The 19,514-nt window shown below is 40.1% G+C and overlaps 1 protein-coding gene across 6 annotated transcripts in view; it reads left to right on the top strand.

Moving 5' to 3' along the window:
- Positions 1-19,514, top strand: part of PIKFYVE (phosphoinositide kinase, FYVE-type zinc finger containing) — a 62,898-nt gene that overhangs the window by 1,202 nt on the left and 42,182 nt on the right. For all 6 annotated transcript variants that reach the window (XM_053982268.1, XM_053982267.1, XM_053982271.1 and 3 more), the window contains exons 2-8: positions 1,284-1,465; positions 2,931-3,110; positions 8,303-8,421; positions 11,154-11,325; positions 12,017-12,224; positions 14,627-14,716; positions 17,656-17,794. In XM_053982268.1, coding sequence (XP_053838243.1) covers positions 1,294-1,465; positions 2,931-3,110; positions 8,303-8,421; positions 11,154-11,325; positions 12,017-12,224; positions 14,627-14,716; positions 17,656-17,794 — 1,080 coding nt within the window. In that variant the 5' untranslated portion in view covers positions 1,284-1,293. The remainder of the gene's footprint in view (positions 1-1,283; positions 1,466-2,930; positions 3,111-8,302; positions 8,422-11,153; positions 11,326-12,016; positions 12,225-14,626; positions 14,717-17,655; positions 17,795-19,514) is intronic.

The raw sequence follows: 19,514 nt of genomic DNA on the forward strand, positions 1-19,514 counted from the left end.
TGGTTTCTTGTGGTGGGATGGGGGGAGTCTTTTCCCTTTAGTGGGACAGCTAAAGCATAGAAAGTCTGATAGATTCCACAGCTAGTGTGCTGTACAGTTGCAGAAATCTAGGTGATCCTGGAGCTAATGCCAGGTATAATGCTATTTTTTTCAATAGTTTTAGTTAGACCAATACAGAAACAGTTGTTATGGTTCTTTTTCCCCTTGAAATGCAAGGGGAAAATATAATCACATCTATATTTAATGCAGGTTCAGTGACTTGCTTGTAACTCTTATCTTGCCAGGCTATAGTCAGTTGCAGAAATATGAACATAGTTTCATACAAAACTGTTTAACTTCATAGTGGGATGTTTAATGTGGCAGTGTGTGTGAAGGTACACCCTTGTTGTATGTTCAGCATTTAAAAAGCAAACTATTAGTTGCCTTAAGATTGAAGAAACAATTCCAAATTTACCTGAAGAGTGTGTTTCAAGGAAAATGTTCCATGAACTCTGGTGTTTAAGTACATTCAAATCACCTGTTGGGAAAAAGTATGACTCTTGGCTGTATGGAAGCTTTGGTATGCAGAAAATAGGGTTTAGAAATATGGCTTCTCCTAATACAGAAAGTGGTTTGGGGTTTTTCCTTGTTTTTCCTAAATGGAGCTGCTTCTGAAAACAAGGATGCTTGAAGGTGTTAGATTTGACAAGTAAACCACAGTTTGGGTTGCTTCCCTGCTAACTTGCACAAGGGCCTGTATTGTAATGCAGAGGGGAGGGAAACAGTTTTCCATCAAAATTAATCTTTCAGTCCTGTTTTTGTTTGTAGTTCATTCTACTTCTCATTCTGAAGTTAACCTGGCCAAAGAACAAGTCTGCCTTGTGCTTGCTCAGGCATGCCTGTTTTCATTTTTGTTACAAGGGCTGCAGAATTCACATTAGGAGAAGAGCTATCAAAGCTAAAACTTCTGTGTGATATGCCTGCAGAGTCTCCATTTGAAAACTTCAAGTTCTCATAAACCTCTACTGCAGTGTCATCAGTGTAGTGGTTGTTTACTTTGTTGCTCTGGATGTTTAACTAGGCACTCTGGATTACGCTCTGCAGAGGTGCTGCTCTCTTGTCAGTGGCTGGGCAGAGGGCATGGGCTCCTCTGGCATTGGTGATCTGTGCTAATAGCAGATGCCTGTGGTCAGTTAGGTGAATGTCTTTCCTCTGGGATCTAATGAGACACCTCCTGTTCAGAAGACTGAAGAGGTTCTGTTTCACCACCCCTTGTGTAATGTGTGTTGCTGACCTCTTTCCAGGGCACCTGAAATGGCTGCAGATGACAAACACTCTCCAACACTGGACTCTACCAGTGATCTACCTCGTTCTCCCAGTAGTCCATCTCATCTCACTCACTTCAAACCCCTGACTCCTGACCAGGATGAGCCTCCTTTTAAATCAGCTTACAGTTCTTTTGTAAATCTCTTCCGTTTCAGCAAAGGTGAGTGCTGGGGGGATGTGTGGGCATAGGCTGTGCGTGCTGTTTGCTGCTTGTAAAAACACCTCTGAACATAGAAGCATAATGTCAAAGGGCTGATGTCAGGACTTTGGTGAGGGGTGATGTAGGAGAGCTTTATTATGAGAGAAGATAGCCAGCGTCTTGCAGCTGGAAATCTGTAGCTGCCCATGAAAGTCAAAGACAAGCCAGTTAGCAGGTAGTATTGTAGAGATTCTTAGCGTGACATCAGAATTTCCTTTGCCTGTATGATTTTTTTTTTTTTTGAGGATGGAAGTAGGAGTAACCCTCTGCCAGCCTGTATGAGCAAAATGTGTGCTCGTCCTTCCAGTGCAAGTTTTTACTTCAGACTTCATCCACCTCTCTCCTTCCTGTGCATCTCATACCGGCAGCTGGGTGACAGCTGAGCTGCAATAAAGCAGGAAGTCCACACTTAATTTGCATGGCTTAGGTGTTCCCCATCAAGAAGTTTGAGGTGTTGTGAAAGTTTTGTATATTAAAAAGTATTACATGATTTTGGCCTTTGTGCCACATGTGTCATTAAATATATTCTCAGTGGGCAAACTCTGAAAGAACTGTGTGAGTTCCCTTTTGTTTCAAAGAAAGATCCTGCAAAGAATGGTGAATGAATGCACCTGGATTTTGTGCAAAGTCTGTGTATCCCTTTACTAGAGATGGCACACTGGTCAGCTGCTTTTGTTTAGTCTGTTCATTATCCAGCTTTGTTAACCATACTTCAGCAATGTTTGAGCTGGGGGAAAAGAGCCAACAGCTTTTTGTGTAACTGATCTGTTCAGACTCTTCTTATGCAGAATGAAAAATAATTACTTGGTATGACTGCTATTAGTTTGCATACTAGAGTAGCACCTGTCATTGCTAATTTATTGAAAGTAGCATAAAATGTGGTCAATATTGGCTTCACTTGTTTTTTCCTGACAAATGTAGCTAGAGTCAGCAATGTCTTTTGTTAAGTGAATGGGAAAACAACCTTAAAACAACACATGAAATGTGCATCTTACTGGAATCAATGAGAACCTGTCTATACTTGATCTACTGATGGAAATTAAAGGCTGTGATAACTTTACTGTGACCTCAGTACTAGCTTGTAAAATATCTGAAAATCTCTTTTCAAGGCAGAAGCTGATAGTCAAATGTAGCTATTCTATTTTGCAAGAATAATTCACATTCATATTCAAGAATAATCTGCCACCATTTTTTTGACACTTTTCACATTAGGGAATTTCTGAAATAGCCTGAGCCTTGAAGACAGCCTACTGTCCTGTTTTGATGATGTATATAGTACTTCTAAAACTAAAAATTCATTTGTTTTGTTTAATCATGATCCAAAAGAGCTATTTGTGAGAGTGTTTTTTAACCTTAGCTTTGCATGTACTACTGGTTTTCTTTATCATGTCTGAACAGGTGGTTTCTTGATTTTTGTCAACTCTAGATGACGGCAGGCTTTCATCCCCAGCAGAGAGAGCAGAGGCAGGACAGAGTGATCCACAAGCATTGAGTGGTGTCTGGTCCAGTCCTCAGCATCCCACGAGGGCTCAGTCTCTAAGATCACCAATTCCTTACAAAAAACAACTGAGTGGTGAGCTGCAAAGAAGATCTTCTGCAACTCTGGGTAATTTCAGCTCTTTGTTCTATAAGGCAATGTTGCACTAGCCAGGATGCTTCAGGGTGAGGTGGAAGGATGTGAACAAAGGCTCACTGAGTGTCTACATTCATAGCAGAATTTAGCATCAGGCTACACTGCTTCTGTTAGTGAGGTTGCACTTCAACCTCATAACCCTCCACCCTTCTTGGTGTTCCAGCAAGAAAACTTCTTGCTGGGGCTCTGCTCTTTTAATTGGAAAACAGTCTGGAACAGAAGAGGCTGCCAAAACACATCCAGTGTTTTAAAGTCGCCTGAACTTTGATCCTGAACATTTCTGCTTTGTCTTGAGAGACTACAGTTTCTTAATGTCCACATGCTAACTCTAACTTTAGTGCTTAGTCTGGATGGATTTGGTGTTTGGGTCTTCAGGGGAGTTGTTTTTGCTTGTAATTGTTTCAAGGAGAATTGAATAGGAAGTTGTGCTTAAGATTTTTTTTTCAATCCTTCCTAAACTATTGCCAGATTCTGTACTGAATCTTTTAGCTGGTATGTGGATTGATTGTAATTTCAAGGGTCCAACTGTGTAATGGCTTTATGAAGATGTGAAAGAGCTAGAAAGTAGATTACAGGGGTCCCTCTTGAGATCTGACTGGTTACTGTTGGCTGTTAATGATAACCTTGAGGAAACTGCTAAACTGGGTAACAATCTTGTGCAAGGCAGTATTTCCAAGAGTGTGGTACCTAGTGCAAACAAATCAGATCCTAAATGTTGTTAATGTGTATGGGATTTTCAGAAAAATGTATAATTTTGGTAGCCAGGAAAACGTCTAGTACAGAGAATAGCATTTTTACCTAAGTCATTTGCATGCTTAGTTAAACATGTTCATCATATTCCTTCTTGCCCTCTAGTACTATTTGATCTTTTTAGTTGTACTTCTTCCAATGAACCAATTAAGGATGTTAATTAATTAATTAATTTGGGGTTTTTGTTTTGTTTGCTTGGGCTCTTTCTTAAAGAATTTTCTCAAATGTCTCAGGAACAGCCATATGCTCTTGGCTGATAAGCCAATTTACTCTTTCTTGGTACCTCTTGTAAATGACTTGGAAATTGCCTGGGGATTAGATGTTAGAAACCTTCAGGTGAAGTGTGTATGTTGTTTGATACTCAGAAGGCAGAAGTAATCTTGCTGTTTGACTTCCTCTGGGATTAGGCAGCCAGGGAATAAGATTTAGTTTAAGGTGTGTGGGAGGAACTGTTTCTGTATTATTCCAGCTCTTTTTCAGGACCTCTGTTCATATCTCTGGGTTTGGATGCAAGTATGCTTAGAAAAATATTATAATGAATTAGCCTGTAAAGAAGTAAAGTTAGGACAAACAGGAATTCCTGCTCACTTTTTGAAGAGATTTCTGTGGTACTGTGTGCTAAGCAGCCTAACTTGCTGTTGAATATTTTCTCCCAAACAACCTTGGTGCTGTAACAAACATGAGCTCTGTGTAACACATGTAAAAGTGTACTGGATTAGTGAGAAGGTTTAGGGGAGTGTTTTAGGCCATCTCACTTTATTTGAAGAGGGGGAAAAATAATTGTATTTTCCTTCTCTAAAAGTCAGGCATTGGGTTTTTTGAAGCAAACTTTAGAAAGTTATTTTTCTGTCCTTTTTCGATCTTAAGTGGTGCTGAATAATTAAGTCTTTGAGGATTTTCTCTGAGTAGCAGAGAATTTTATTTCTGCTATTGCAGCTGATGCTGGCCTGCACAAATAATCTTAGAAATTTTTATCATATCTGAATGGTGAAAAGCAGGAAAATAAGTGATGGGTTTTACTTAAACATCCAGATTTGTAAATTGGGTCACCCACTGACTTCATTGACAGAGAGGTGTTTAATTGAGTTTTCTTGTAGCCCTGTGTCCACAGGCCTGTAAATCTCTCTTTAGGCTTTGCCATTACTTAGATACATAACAACATGGGCAAGTGTAGGCAGGAAAATATATAAGCACTTCACAAAGGTCTCTCCAGCCTACTTGATCTTAAATAATGTATCAAGTTAAGCAAACAGAAAGGAATAAATAAAAGGCTGCTTCTGGTGCCTCTAAATAGTGATGAAATGAAATTGCTCCTGAAGATGCTGACCCTCACCCCTCATCTGTCCATTAGTTTGTAGTGTCTGTGCAGCACATCTCGTTGCTTGGGGACCATGCTGTCTAACAGCTGCAAGTGCAGAACAGTGTGGAGGGATGGTGGCTTTTGTAGGACATTGTCTGGCAGCAGTTATGTAGGGTTTCAGTTCTGTGCTTCCCTTCAGGACTGCTTACACAAAAACTCTATTATAATATAGTTATTATAATAGCTCCTTACTGGCTTTTGTGAAAATAGGAGGAGCTATTGGATGCCTGGCTTGTGTCAGAGATGCTCTGAGGGTTGTGTGGCTGAAGAACCAGTGCTGAGAATCTACAATGGCTTCTGTGGCCTCTCTCTTGGGTAGTCTGTTGTATCATCGTGTATTGGTTGTGTTGGACTGTGTGTGCTGTGCTGTCAGATGAGGGCTTTCCAGGTGTTGGATTGAACCAAAGAAGTCCAGCAATGAGACTTTTGTCACTGAGATAATGTCACAGCTTGCAAATCCTGTTTAAGGAGAGCTGGAAATGCTGACTGCTGCAGAGAGAGCATGGGTAGTAAAAGCACTTCTAGCTTGTTACCCTGTCATGCAGGATAATGCTGTTAATGCTAGACAATTGTAGCAGACTGGCAGTAATAGGGAGTGGCAAAGGAGATTAGCAGGAGCAAAGGAATGGCCAATAATCATACAGGGGAAGAAGTCCTGAGGAAAGCATGTGGTAGTTACTGGAAACCATTGTGGAACATGAGGTACTACCACAACGTTTTTTCTAATCAGAAAGATTTTGGAACATGAAAATGCATGTTAAGAAATTAAATTAAGGGTAGTTTTCCTACTTTTTATGGTAGTGACTTGAGGGAGATGTGCTGTTGGAACTGTGGTAGTCAACTCGAATATGAAATTTTATGCCGTGGCTGCAAGTAATTAGAAAGCAATTTGTGTTGTTTTGTATTAGCAAAACTAGTGTCTCTGGCAGGGGTACTTTTTTATTGTTGAAACTGTGTGAATCTCTACCTCTTGTGTTAGTATATGGTCAGTTCTCCTATAAACTGAAACTACAGATTGCAACAAAGTTCTTATGGTGTTTTTGCCTTGTCATTCACTGTAAAATGAATGCTAAAATACTACAGAGTCATGAAACTCCATGAAAACACATTTCTATAATTTAGAGGTTTTTTTCCTAGGTTTTATCAAGGATCAGCAACCATAAATGAATATAGGAAGGATGACATTTGCTGTTGAAATAAGTTAACTTTTTTTTTTAAGCTGTAGGAGGTAAAATTTAACTTCTAATAATGCAGTTTGGATCAGGGGTAAGAGTGATTGGTAAGATTGATATGTGGGAATTCTTTTTGAAGGATGGTTTTTTAGATAGTGTTTCCTTTACTGCAGGAATGATAACTTCTTGCTTTCTTGCTATGCAGTGTTTTTCCTCAGAAAGGGAGAAATCTCATGATTGAGAAGGAAAAGAACCAGCTGAATTTTAATCTGCATATCAGTCAGCTTCTCTAATATAAACAGGTTGGCCATGTGCTGCTACTGCTGATGGCATTTTTTTTCTTATGTGGGTGACATCCTTCTGACCTTGTTTTATGGAACAGAGAAAAGGGCATTTAACTAACAAGAACCAGTGTGGAGTTAACTGTGGCATTTCCTCAGTGTTGTATATGTTTGTTTTTGGAAGTCACTTGCCTGACAAGATTTATTGGTAGCTAGGCAGTAGATCTGATAATTCTTTGAATTGGAAGCAACATTCCTGGAAAGGAGATATCTTGAATTCAGAGGAAGTACCAGGAAGTAAATGCAGCATAGATCTTGTGATAGAAGTAAGGAGGAGCCAGAGGTTTCTCTAGTATTGTCAATGTCTTCCTGATATATGAAGATCCCCTTAGTCACCCTAAAATACTGAACTTTGTACTGCCCAGAAGTCTGTTTGATTTTTAAAAAGAAATCAATTCCAAGTGGCTAGTTACAGAAATGGGTTTATTTTCTTAAAAAGGAAAATGTTGTGCATTCTTTGTTGTACATAACAGCAAAGTGTGGGCTGATTACTAAAAATACCTCCTAAGAAGCTGAAGAGGAGGCATGGAGTCCCACAGTTTTAGTCACATTAAGGGAGGGTTTTGGTCTGCTGCACACAATGCAGTAGCGTAGCTGTTCCTGCACAGCAACAGTTAACGGGCTCCAGGCAGGGCTGTCAGCATTCCTGCTGACATCAGGGAGAGCTCAGGCAGTAAACAGAGGGCAGCCATGTCTGCTCTTCCTGTACTAGGGACAAGCTAAGTAAAACACTAGTCAGATGGAGAGCAACGAAGCTGGTAAGAAACTTTAAACTATTCAGGAAGTTATTAACCTAGGAAAGAGACTCTGAAAATGTTTAAGTGTTTAGGGAAATAGAGAGCTGTGATTTCAAATCTTCCTGGAGAGAAGGAGCCTATTTGTAACTTGTTCAGCAATGCTTCAAAATAAAAGCAATTAGCTGCATAGCATTTTTATTCAGGAAGTGTCTTTGCTATAGTTAATCAAGAATGACTGTACAAATTCTCAACAACCTGTTGTTTTTCTTAGGAAAAAAAACAAACAAAAAAACCCCAAACCTCTCAAAAATGTGAACTTCTGAATGCATTTTATTCTGAACTACCGTTTTTAATAGGAACTGAGCAATGGAGTCCTGATTTTTTGCTGTAGTAATTTATAAATAAGTTCAGGTTAAAGCATTGACTAATACTACTCCTAGAATGAATGTGTATATTGTAGCAATTATTTTGCAAATATTAGTATCCTAGAGGGCATTTTAAAAATGAGATCTCAGTGCTTTGTAACAGACTAGTACAAGCTTCATCTAGTAGGTTGAAAATCACTTCTTTGAAAGATGTTTTCATTCTCAGAGAAATTAAATGGCTTCTTGTAAACACAGAGGGTGGTATTTAAAATGTCAGTCACAGCAAACTATCTGGCATCAAGGGCAAGAAGCGATACACATTGTAACTTTGTAAAATGTATAGATACGTGAATGTTTTTCCCTCTAATGGGGATTTGTGTTGTCATGTGAATGTTGATGGATCATGGAAGAAATGAATATTGCTCTCTCTTCCCTTCCAGACAATCGAAGGAAAGTAGAACCACCTCTTGGAGGTCATGATCCTCGAACTGCAGTTCAGTTAAGAAGCCTCAGCACTGTTTTGAAACGCCTCAAAGAAATCATGGAGGGGAAGAGCCAGGTACTCCTTTAGAAGGATTTGTAGGCGAAACCATCTAGAAAATTTACTCTTTACTGGGCTTTTCTGAGGTTTGTTTTTAGATACATTTTCTGGATGTTTGAAGGATGAGTGAATAAACTCAAAAAGCATCATGTGAATGCAGGGGAAACAATTTCATTTGGTGCTGACTTTTGACTTGCCAAACATCTGTCATATTGGGGGAGTGAATCATTGCATTTACTTGGCTTCTTGTGCTTGGACCAGATGCTCTCTTTTTAGACTCCTTCCCACTTATGTGTTACCCAATCTAGTGAAAAAAAAAAAAAAAACCCTAATAGTTTTCTCCCTAGAAGGCTAACCATGGACAGGTGAAACACATTAACTGTCAGAAATAGTAATGAGAATTCTTGGTGTGGTTTAAATCTGCTACTTACTGTGGTACTGATTGGTCAGCAATATTTGCTTGAAAGGTGTGCCCCATTAATCAGTTTTGATTATAGACAGGAGTCTGGTGGTTGCTACTGACTTGCTGATTTCATCTCCATCCGCTGAGTTGGACCATACCTTTAAGAAGAGGCTCTAGTTGAGGAAAGAATCCACACCTATTTATAAGTGAGGGTATAAATAGCTATGTCTGTGGGCAAGACATGAACAGGCAAAAGTACATTTAATTAAAGTGGTAGAGGAAGCAAACGACTTTTGGCTTGATGGCTTTTATAGGTAGACTTTGAGTAAACTTACTTAGCTTCCTTCCAGTGCTATTCTGCTTGTGGGAATAATCTTGCTTTGATAGAAAGGGCAAGATTTTTGAGAGTGAAGCAGAAACCTTTCACTGCAGTAAGCAGGGCATTGAGTATGCCCCTTACTAATATTTCATTTTGTGGCAACTTCTGAAGGCCCTAGAGATTTTCAGATGTATTTGAAGCTACTGGAGGAGTGCTGAAACAGACAGGATACAGTAGTAAATGAATATGACCAGGTCTTCTGGAGAGAGTCTTTTAGTTGTCAGCATGCTGACTTCTGTAAAACAGGTAATGCATCACTGCTCTTGACTGCAGCCATGTTTTGCTTGAGTCACTTCAGGCAGCACTTTGTTCCTGCTGTGGGCTTGGCCTGTCTCTACAGAAGACCTCTTTACTTTTGTAGAAAGCTTGTGTCAGATTCTGAAAGGTGCTGTTCTAATGAGCCTCTACTGCTAAGGCAGGCCAGACTTCTGTTCTGAACCCTCCCTCATGACAAGAACAGCATGCAAGGAAGGCAGAGAGTTGGGAGGTGTGACCAGCAGTGACTGGGTTTCTGGACACAGTCAAATGCAAGTAGGGCACAGCACTGGTGTTTGGAACAGCCCCTCTCTATGTGGTAGATCCAGAGACCTGGCTTATCATGCAGAGTTGCAACAAAAACTGTTATATGACATCCCCTGCAGCTTTGCAGCAGTTCCTTGGCAAAGCTTTTCACTCCAACTTTCCCTGCTTGAAGCTGAGTGTTTATCTTAAAAAGTTCAAGAGTCTCTAAAACACTAAAACTAAAAACTAAACTAAAACTAAAACTGTCTTGAGCAGTCTTTCACCTCTTTCTTTGCAGGTGTTCTTGGCTGAGGACAGCATGAAAGTGTTGTGTCATTAATCATAACTGCTTTGGTCTCAGAATTGGTCTAGCAGCTATGTCAAACTTCAGTTTGTGAATATCCAAAAATAAATCTCAATTTAAAATAAAACCCTATGGGCTTTTTTGGTTATGGGAAAACAAGAGCAGGGATCACCTTTCTTTTGTGGGATTACTCTTTTCTCTGATTGTTTTAAGGTAATATTTACCACAGTTTCTCTTCCTTAGAAAAATCTGAAGTGTACAGTCCCTCTGAAAAGGCTTTTTTCCAGAACTGAACTCTAGCAAAGAGTGTTGCACAGGCAGGGCTGTCATGTGACCATTAGCAGTTGTCTTCATCCATGGGAGCTGCAGCTGGTGTGCTCAGAATCACAATTGAGAGTTTGTCTTGCTCTATAGCTTCAACACCAATGGAAGTTTTAACTCTACGTTTTTAAAATTATGTTTTTCCTGTGGCTATACCAATGCTGTTAGTTAATATATGTTGTTGTCTACTGAATGTGAATTTCAGTTTTCTTCACATTGCAGTTAACCTGGTGTTTTGAAACAAGGTCAGTCTGGGATGGGCTTTTACAACTATTTACTGAAGTGTTGAAGAATTCGATCAAATAAAAAAAACTTTTTACATATATCTATAATACTTTCAAAGCATATCCTAATATTAGCTGTTGAAATTATGTTCCTGCAGTGATAATTTCTGATAACTTGATTTACTCCTAGATAACAGCTTCAACTGATATGTGGTGGATTTTTTTTTCTTCTCGTTTTTGAACTGTGCTACTTGAGGACCTCTCATGTGCTGGGGGCAAATGAGAGGCGAGAGCAATCACTATTCATATATTTGTTTTTTTGACTTCCATCTACATCCTATGATAGTTTTATTCTGCTTTGCTTCCGTCTTGGATCAAGGAGGCAAAGTCCTACTGGATTTATTCTCTTAGTTCAGAACTCTCAGCCTTCTGACTCCCTGTAAAACCACATGAAAAATCCTTTGTGTGCTTTTATGCAAGAGTGTGTGTACACATGCACAGATATGTGGATATATGAAATTTTCTTTTCCATAAACATAGTCTACAAAGAGTCAGGAAACTAAACATGCTTTCTTGTTTACAAAAGAAAAAGCTTTTATCTGCTGTCCTCTCTTGTAGGACAGTGACTTGAAGCAGTACTGGATGCCTGACAGCCAGTGCAAAGAATGTTATGACTGTAGTGAGAAATTCACCACTTTCCGAAGGAGGCACCACTGTCGACTTTGTGGGCAGATCTTTTGTAGTCGATGCTGCAATCAGGAAATCCCTGGAAAATTCATGGGCTACACAGGTAGGGTTTATTTACTGAGAAACAGAACAGTCTCTGTGTGGTCAGCTCTATTTGGTTTACTGCATCTGAGATCCTGGCATCTTCTAGAAAATGCTGTACAGGTCTGTAGTGGGCTTAAAAACAAGAAAAAAGAATCACAGGACCTAATTCTACCAGTTTCTCTATGAAAGATGGTGGATTATGCCTTGCCTGCTAATTTTTACCACACTACAAAACAAATATGGCCACTGTTGAACAAGAGTGTGCCGTACAATAAAGTATGCTCAAGGAAAAGCTGCTCTGAGTAACAGTAGTTTTAAAGCATGAGCCACATGTTTTAATTGAGGGTCAGGGGAAAGTCTTTCAAATACCAGTTACCAAATTCTAGACATCAGCTAGTGTGTCATATCTGACTGGCTGTTGTTCTGCCATCATTTCACTGTGTTCTCCCTCCCTCTCTCTTCCTCTCCTTGTCTCTCTTTCTCTCTTCTCTTTCACTGATCTTGTTTTAGGTATCATTTGCCTTGGAAAAATTCCCTGAGTGTGTAATTATCCAGGGTTTTGCCCTTTAAGAGAGTATGAGAATTAGACTTGCAAAGAGGTTTTGAAACAGAAAATCCTTCTATTTGCGCTGCTCTACACCTCTGATCCTGTAGGAACAGAGTACTGTTTGTTCCTGTTTGCTTACACTCTCTGGTTCCCTTTTCCATAGGGGATCTCCGAGCCTGCACTTACTGCCGTAAAATAGCCTTAAGCTATGCACACTCCACAGACAGTAACTCCATTGGAGAAGACTTAAACGCCCTGTCGGATTCGGCGTGTTCTGTGTCCGTGCTGGATCCTGGCGAGCCACGCACACCGGTTGGGAGCCGCAAAGCCAGCCGCAACATCTTCCTGGAGGAGGATCTGACCTGGCAAAGGTAAAGGCAATGCTTTCATGCTGAGCTCCGGAATCTCAACTGTTCTCAGGCTGACAAAAGCTGGTGGTTTCCACCTAGTAAAATTAGATTCCAACTCCTGTAAAAACAATCTAATTCTGTGCTTGCTTGTAATATTCTTCTCTTTAAGTTGAAATGTGGAAACATTTCTAGTGAAGTTTTAATTTATTTGCAGTTCTTCCTTTAATGTACTGATTCAGTGATTCTGTACCAGTGACAGAGCAGGCTTAAAAAAAAAGCAGTTTAAAAAGACAGACTCAAAATCGCACCATCTAAACACTAATGTATTGAGAGGCAAGTCAATGTAACATTGGTACTTTACCTGTCAGGTTTCGAATTGGGCAAGAGAACGTAAGAAATGCTCTCTATGTAGGTAAGAGAAGTGATGGAAGTAACCACCTGTTTCAGATGAAGTGCGATTGACAGGACAATAGAGAGGACCTATAAAGTCCTCCAATCTCCTTTCAAAGTATATTTATTCCTATTGCTCTCGAATGAAGGGATCTTTATTTTTGGACCATGAGTAAAAGAACACTGTACTTCTCAAGTGCTATGCAAGTTATTTTTGGAATACCTTGATTAAAATTGATTTAATTTAGTGTTGTGGGGAAGAAGAAATTATCAGGTGTGGTATTTGTGCTCATTTCCCCAAAACAGAAGAACAGGCAGATGTGAAACTACTGAGGAGGTCTTGAGTCAGAACCTTTGTTTATCTGAGTGGTAGCGCTAGTGACATGTGCCCCACAGCAGCTCTTTAGATAGTATTTAAAAAACCTGTCAAACCATTTTCTGTCTTCAGAAAATGCCCTGACTCTTGCTTTGCATGTTGCTTTTCAGAATATGATGCTTGTATCTGGAAGCATTTAAATGATCGGCTTTAGGCCTAAATAAAGGAAAGTACTTCTGGTTTAACATTATGGTCATTTAAAATGATAATATAACAATGATAGGATAAATACTACCAAATTTTGAATTGGGGAATAAGTAGATATTCTCAGCATCTTCAAATGTACAAAATACTGGAAGTATTGTTAGTTTGTCTTCAGATGTGTTGTTAGTGCCTTTATAACAACAGTCCAGCAGCCTGTAGACCTGAGCATGTAAAGTAAGAATCTATATTTGGTGCAGCTTGTAGCACTCAAAATGATTCCTACTGTTGAAAGACACATAATTCTGTAATGGAACACAGTCTTTTTGGGAGACACTGAGTAAATGTTCACCTCTCTTATGTGTGAGAGGAAGAAAGATTTGGGATTAGGTGGTTTATTGTTGCTTTAGCAGGATTAACATTTTCGTCAGTGCTTGTTGCACTTTGCAGTGGGTTACAGTGCTTTTCTTAAATACTGTTTGGTAAGTTCCTGATTGACCTTAAGATATTTAAACTCAAGATACTGAATTTAAATGGTGCCACAATGGGAGCTGGCAATTCACAACTTCATAATGCAGCAGAGGTTGTGTTCTAATAGTGGCTTCTGTGTGAAAAGTAGTTTGTTTCAAAAGAAAACTTGGGAATTGTCTCTTTCCAAAATAATGTATCTGAGATAAGATGCTGGAAAGCAGCGAGAAAAGCATTTAGGGAGACTGATGCTGCATGTACTTGTCAGATGTTGCTCTGCTCTTCGAACAGTTGGAACACAGAGTTCCTGCTTTAACTAATTTGAAGGGCCATGTCCTTTAAAAGTGAAGGAGTGGTGTACTCTGGATATGTACAGCTACTCAGGCAAAGCTGCATCGCTTACACTTTCTCATGAAGAGCATTTATTACACTAGGAGCATTTATTGTGCTAGAGCAGAGCAGGATGGCTGTATCAGTTGGCCTGTAGTGGCTTAGATCTGACACAGTTTTGCCAACAGGAATTTCTTTAGATGGTGCTCGAACATATGCTATACTTCCTCCTGGGGTGGAAACAGAAGGAGGGCTGAGGTGATTGGGATCAGGTTAAAAGCTACAGAAGGTTGTCAGGCTATCTTGGCAAAAGCTGTCTAGCAATAGCTATGGATAGCGTTGCTTGGATTGCAAAGATGGTATGATGGAGAAATTAGGGCAATGTATCTACTGCCAAAGCATCTACTAGCAGGCTCTAGGAAAAGAAGATGTGTAAGAAAGAGAAATAGGGGAAGCAGGTGGGAAGGCAGGATAATGCAGGAAGTAGGAATAGTCTGTATTGTTCAAGAATTGAGTTTGGAAGAAGACAGGAGCACTGTCTTCCAGATACCTTTGGCCTACAGATGGGGAAAGCTCTCCCTGTTCCCTTGTTGATTTAACAATCATGGGTGTGAGTGAGAGGTAACATGACAATTAACTGTACTTTAATTACAGTTGTTCTGATGTACTGGATGTCACAAATATCTCAAACATCTCTATCATGCTCCTTTCCCTGCAGTTTGATTCACCCAGACTCTTCAGCTACCACGTTGTCCGCACGCCTTGGATCTGTCCAGGAGGATGCAGGGAAGTCACCAGCTAGAAACAGGTAAACTAATAATTTCTGAGTATTTTCTGTTCTGGATGCACTCCTAGCATGCTTATTGCTGTAAAGCCTGGGTTTCCAGGCTCGTTTTTACTGAAAGGGCTGTTTCATGTCTAAAATGGGACATCTCACTGCCCGTATGGAGTGGTAAGGAAGAACCATTTGTATACATCTTCATGTTAACAAATATACTACTGCTGAGGGCCTGTAGTTTGCTGCTGACTTTGTCAAGCAGAAGTGGTGGTGAAGAGGACAGGATGGGAAAGAAGTGGCTAAGAAAAGTACAGTTCTGAGGAAGCTGAAGAAAAGGGAGTAACACATACTTGGTAATGGGAGACAAAAGACGGAGGTCAAGGAGGAGCAGAGGTGTAGTTTTTGTTTATTTGTTTGTGTGCTTCCCCATCCGTTGCTCTTCCATTAAGAATAATCTTGTTGAAATTACCAGGCTTCCTCAGGCTAAAATTCTTTCATAGATCTTTATGCAAGAGTGCTGGGATGAACTTGAAAGTGTTAATGAGAGCTTTAGTATAATTTGTGAGTACTTGAGCTTAATCCCACTAAATAGGTTGGTATTAGAAGTACAAGTAGCTCCCACTTTGCAGTGCTTCTGCTATCCCTTATGGTTAAATTAAGGAAATGAATGTAAGGCAGAGAGGTGAGGAACAGAGCAAAGACAATCCAGATTTTAAAACTGGAATTGGGACATGCGGCGATTTCTTTGCATTGGTGTTAGAGGAACACACAATGTTTAGCAGTTTGGAGGGATCTGGTAGGACCAGGGAAGACAGGGGAACTCAGTTGAGAAGGATGCTGAGTGTGCTGAGAAGGATGCTGGGTGTGCCTTTTGGAGAATGGACTGCTTGCAGCCTTTATCTTCTGGGTGATGGGGATGGTTAGGAGGAGATGCTCACTGACTGTACATCTGAGACCCAAAGGTCTCACCTCGGGGAGTAAAATACTGGTGAATAAACAAGTACCAAAAATCAATTCTGGGCAAGCATGGCAAGGAGTCCAGAATTAAGTCTGATGCTAAATAATTGCTGTGACATCAATAAATGTCTGGAACCTTGAGGATGGTATCTGGTCTCCTGCTTCCTGTTTGAATATGCCTGTATTTTAAAAGGCTTTTGCTGTTTGCTCAAACGTGGTACTAGGATGGTTTTAATCTTGATCTGGCAGGCCTAGATTGCTTATTGAAGTTAAATTTTAAATCTCTGGCTGTTCATGGCGTCACCAAAAGTACTTGTTTGTTTGGACACATGTAATGATGAGGTATAATATATCTCTGTTAAAAATTCTGAATCTTTGGAAAACAAGCTGCTGGCTTTTGGTTAGGTGATGTTAGCCTTTAGATCTTCTCAGAGCAGCTGTAACCATTTCTTTGAGAGAAGCTTGACTATTCCTCTTTCTAGAAGAGATGAAGCAGAAAATATGCAGGTTGAGTGCATTTAGAGGCAGGTAACAGAAGTTACGTATTGCTATTTGTTTTCCCTGTGGGTGGGAAATTTGTTATTTGTTCTCAGTCTTGGATTTTATGAGGGGGGGAAAACCACAGCAGAACAGTCAAATGTTGCAAGCAGGGTTCAAACTGCTCCCTTGCAGGTCCTTCTAAAGGATAAGCATTTCCATTGCAAAATCTCCCTCTGTTTTTAAAAAAAGATATATATAATAAAGGCCCAGATATAATTGTTGATGATAGAGACACAGATATGAAATCTCACTGTTCTAACGTGCTTACACCCAAATGAAAATCCCTGCTGCTTACAGGTATGTGGCACAGTTAAAGCAGCTGTTGTAACAGCTGTAAACAACTGGGAGGAGTGCTTAGTTATGGACTTCCATGTCAGCCTCATCTTATGCATTAGGATGCTTTCTGTTAAGGTACATAATTCTGCAGTATAAAAACTGAAATAGGGTGGCACTGCTTTTTTCATGCTTGGGCTGAGCCGCATCATCCATGGAGAATTTTTGGGAATAATTATAGTGTGTCTGTTAGCCAGTTAGCAAGCTCTCTGAAGTTATCTAAGTTTCTTTCCAAAGCCTAGAGGCTGGCAAATGTTTTTGTGAGATTGGTGCAAGCCTCTTCAGTCAGTTTAGCACTGGCATTTTGAGTTTCTCTGTTGATGTATGCAGAAATGTTTTCCATCCTCACTCCTTATTGTGCTCTTAGCACTGAAGGTTACACTGCAATTGCTTCTATATGATGAGAAGTTGTACTCTGGTTATTCAGAGTCTTAGGTCTAGTTGTGGGTTAATGGAGCAGAAAGTATCTGGAACTTGTTTGCATTTGTAACTTCGCAATGATAATTGCAAAATGGTGTGTTTGTGCTGGAGTGCATAGCCAAGATTTCCTAACAGCTGGGCCGAGATAAGAGGGGTGCTCTGTATCGCAGTACAAGGGGGATTGTCCACTGCAGTGACCTCCAGCTTCAGAAAATGGTTTAGCCACTCTGGGGAACAAGTGCTCAAACTTCAGACTCTGCAAGCTTTCAGCCATGTATGTGAGAGCTGAGGACAAGGAATTTTAAATGGGACAAGGAGAGGAGGAAATCTCAGTGCTCTGTTACAGGGATCTGGGTGTTGGCCACCCTTGCTGACATTTGTCTTTTCTCCAAACTGCTGGAGCATGCCATCCCTTCTTCAGTCAATTTAAATACAGACATGTATGAATTAATGTGCCTAAAGTTAGTTCCAACTGCTTCATACAAGATCTTTACAGAAGTTTATGCTTACCTTAGCAGTTCCAAAGCAATACACTTGCTTCCTAGGGAGCCTTTCTTCTGCTTTGAGATGGGAGGAAGCATTAGACAGTCTGTACTGACAAGAATAGACAGTGTCCTAGGCTTGAGCTGGTTTTTAGTATTCTATAAGATAAAGGCCTGCTCTGGTGAAGTGCCACACGATGAATACTGACACTTGAATTGTTCTCTGTTCCCCTGCAGGTCAGCTAGCATCACTAACCTGTCTCTGGATCGGTCAGGGTCACCCATGGTGCCTGCCTACGAGACGTCGGTCAGCCCCCAGGCCACTCGCACTCATATGAAGGCAGAGACCAGCGAGGATGAGCGCAAAATCCTTCTGGTACCTTTCATGCTACTCTTTGCAGGAGTGTTTTGCTGCCTTTTGAGGCTCTTCTCTAAGCACTCTTACCTGGACCTCTCCTCCGGGGGAGCAGAGATGGAGAATATTGAGGCTGTTTTGGACATTACTGTCTTCCTGAAATAAATCATAGTTTCATGGGGTTTTTGCATACAAATGTTTACAACTTTAGTCTTGCTAAGTGTGGAGTTAGTGTATGGTGGCTCTTTGAGTTAAACCTGTTGTGGTTGCATCTGTAATGCACTGACCTGTTTTTGTATTTCTTCAAGTTGAGATTTTCTCTTTCATAGGCCATGTAAGCAGGAGCTTTAATTGGCTGCTTTGAAATAGTTGCACCATGATGAATAAATTAAAGCCCTTATAGCTTACTGGGCCAAAATATAACTTGGTCCCTCTTTGTTTGCAGAATAAGTAAAAGATTTTGTATAAGGTTGTAATGATGTACTTTTTAAAAGAAGAGTCAATGTGCTACAGTGTTCTGCGTAATCCTATTATCCCTTCCACCCAGAGACAATGTTGTAGGTTGCAGTTACTGTATAAATTTCTAAACAGTAAAAAACAGTTTTGTTTCTTTGAGGGAAGGAAAGGGAAGTGTTTCCAACAAATAAGGCAAAGAAGTTGCAGAGAAGGGAAGGCAGTGTTTTTCACACATTAAAACATTCAAGATTGCGCCCCTTTGCCACTTTAAAATCAGACTCATTCTGTGTTACCAGGTTCTGCCTGTTGTCAGCAGTATGCATTCAAGTGTGCCTGAGGGTGTAGAAACACTAACTCCTGTTTAGTTGCAAAACTCCTTTCTGAGTTCCTGTGTAAATGGATAACCACCTGAGGGAGAAATATGTTTAAGGCATGTCTTTATACCACACTGCTTCACAGATGTATGTTAATACAGGAAAAAGGAAATTCAAACCTATGTGAATGCAACTTGAAGCGAGATGTTCATGTCTCAGTGCTCTTCAGCTTCACATGGTTTGATTTTCTTTTTTGTCCATTTTCTTTTTTGAGGAAGAAGAGGACTGGTACTATTTTGTTCATGTAAGAGCAGAAGACAGTGTCAATTAATGAAGGATTTTCTATGCATTCCTACTGTTTGTTTAATACCCTTACTTGTGGAGTTTACCCTATGTAAGGAGTTAATTTAAAGCTTAACCTAGTCCATTCAGAAGACTAATGAACTTTGTTCATGAAATAAAGGTAGGGAAGGGTGTACATACACTGAGATAAGCACACACTTCAGTGAACTAGAGGTCAAAATCCTTGAGTTGGAAGGATTTGCTTTGTTCTGCCTATTTCTTCAATTTACTTTATTCACCAGTTCAAGACAGCTGAACTGTGGAGATTCCAGTTGCATCAAATTGTGTGATCCTATTGTGTTCTGGTACTGATCCATTTGACTCCATACCTGGTATGGAAGGGGAGCTGCTGGCATTGGTTTTAGGATAATACCCAGAACAGCCACTGCTGGACTGAAAGCAGAAAGCCAGTCCAGTAATAAAAGTGGAGCATAACTCCTGGGCCTCAGGGCACCCTTTGGAAAATGCAGTAATGTGACAGTTAATTGGAGAGCTGAAACCAGTTAAAATTTAATTAAAGTTCTGTTACACAAAAATAGAACAAAGGAGGTATTTGAGAAAGTGAGCTGCAGCATCTCTTCTCCGCACCTTCGTGTGGTGTGTTGCTTGGTCAAAATAATTCCAGATTC

This window comes from Vidua macroura, chromosome 7, assembly GCF_024509145.1.
Source record: "Vidua macroura isolate BioBank_ID:100142 chromosome 7, ASM2450914v1, whole genome shotgun sequence".
NCBI lineage: Eukaryota > Metazoa > Chordata > Aves > Passeriformes > Viduidae > Vidua > Vidua macroura.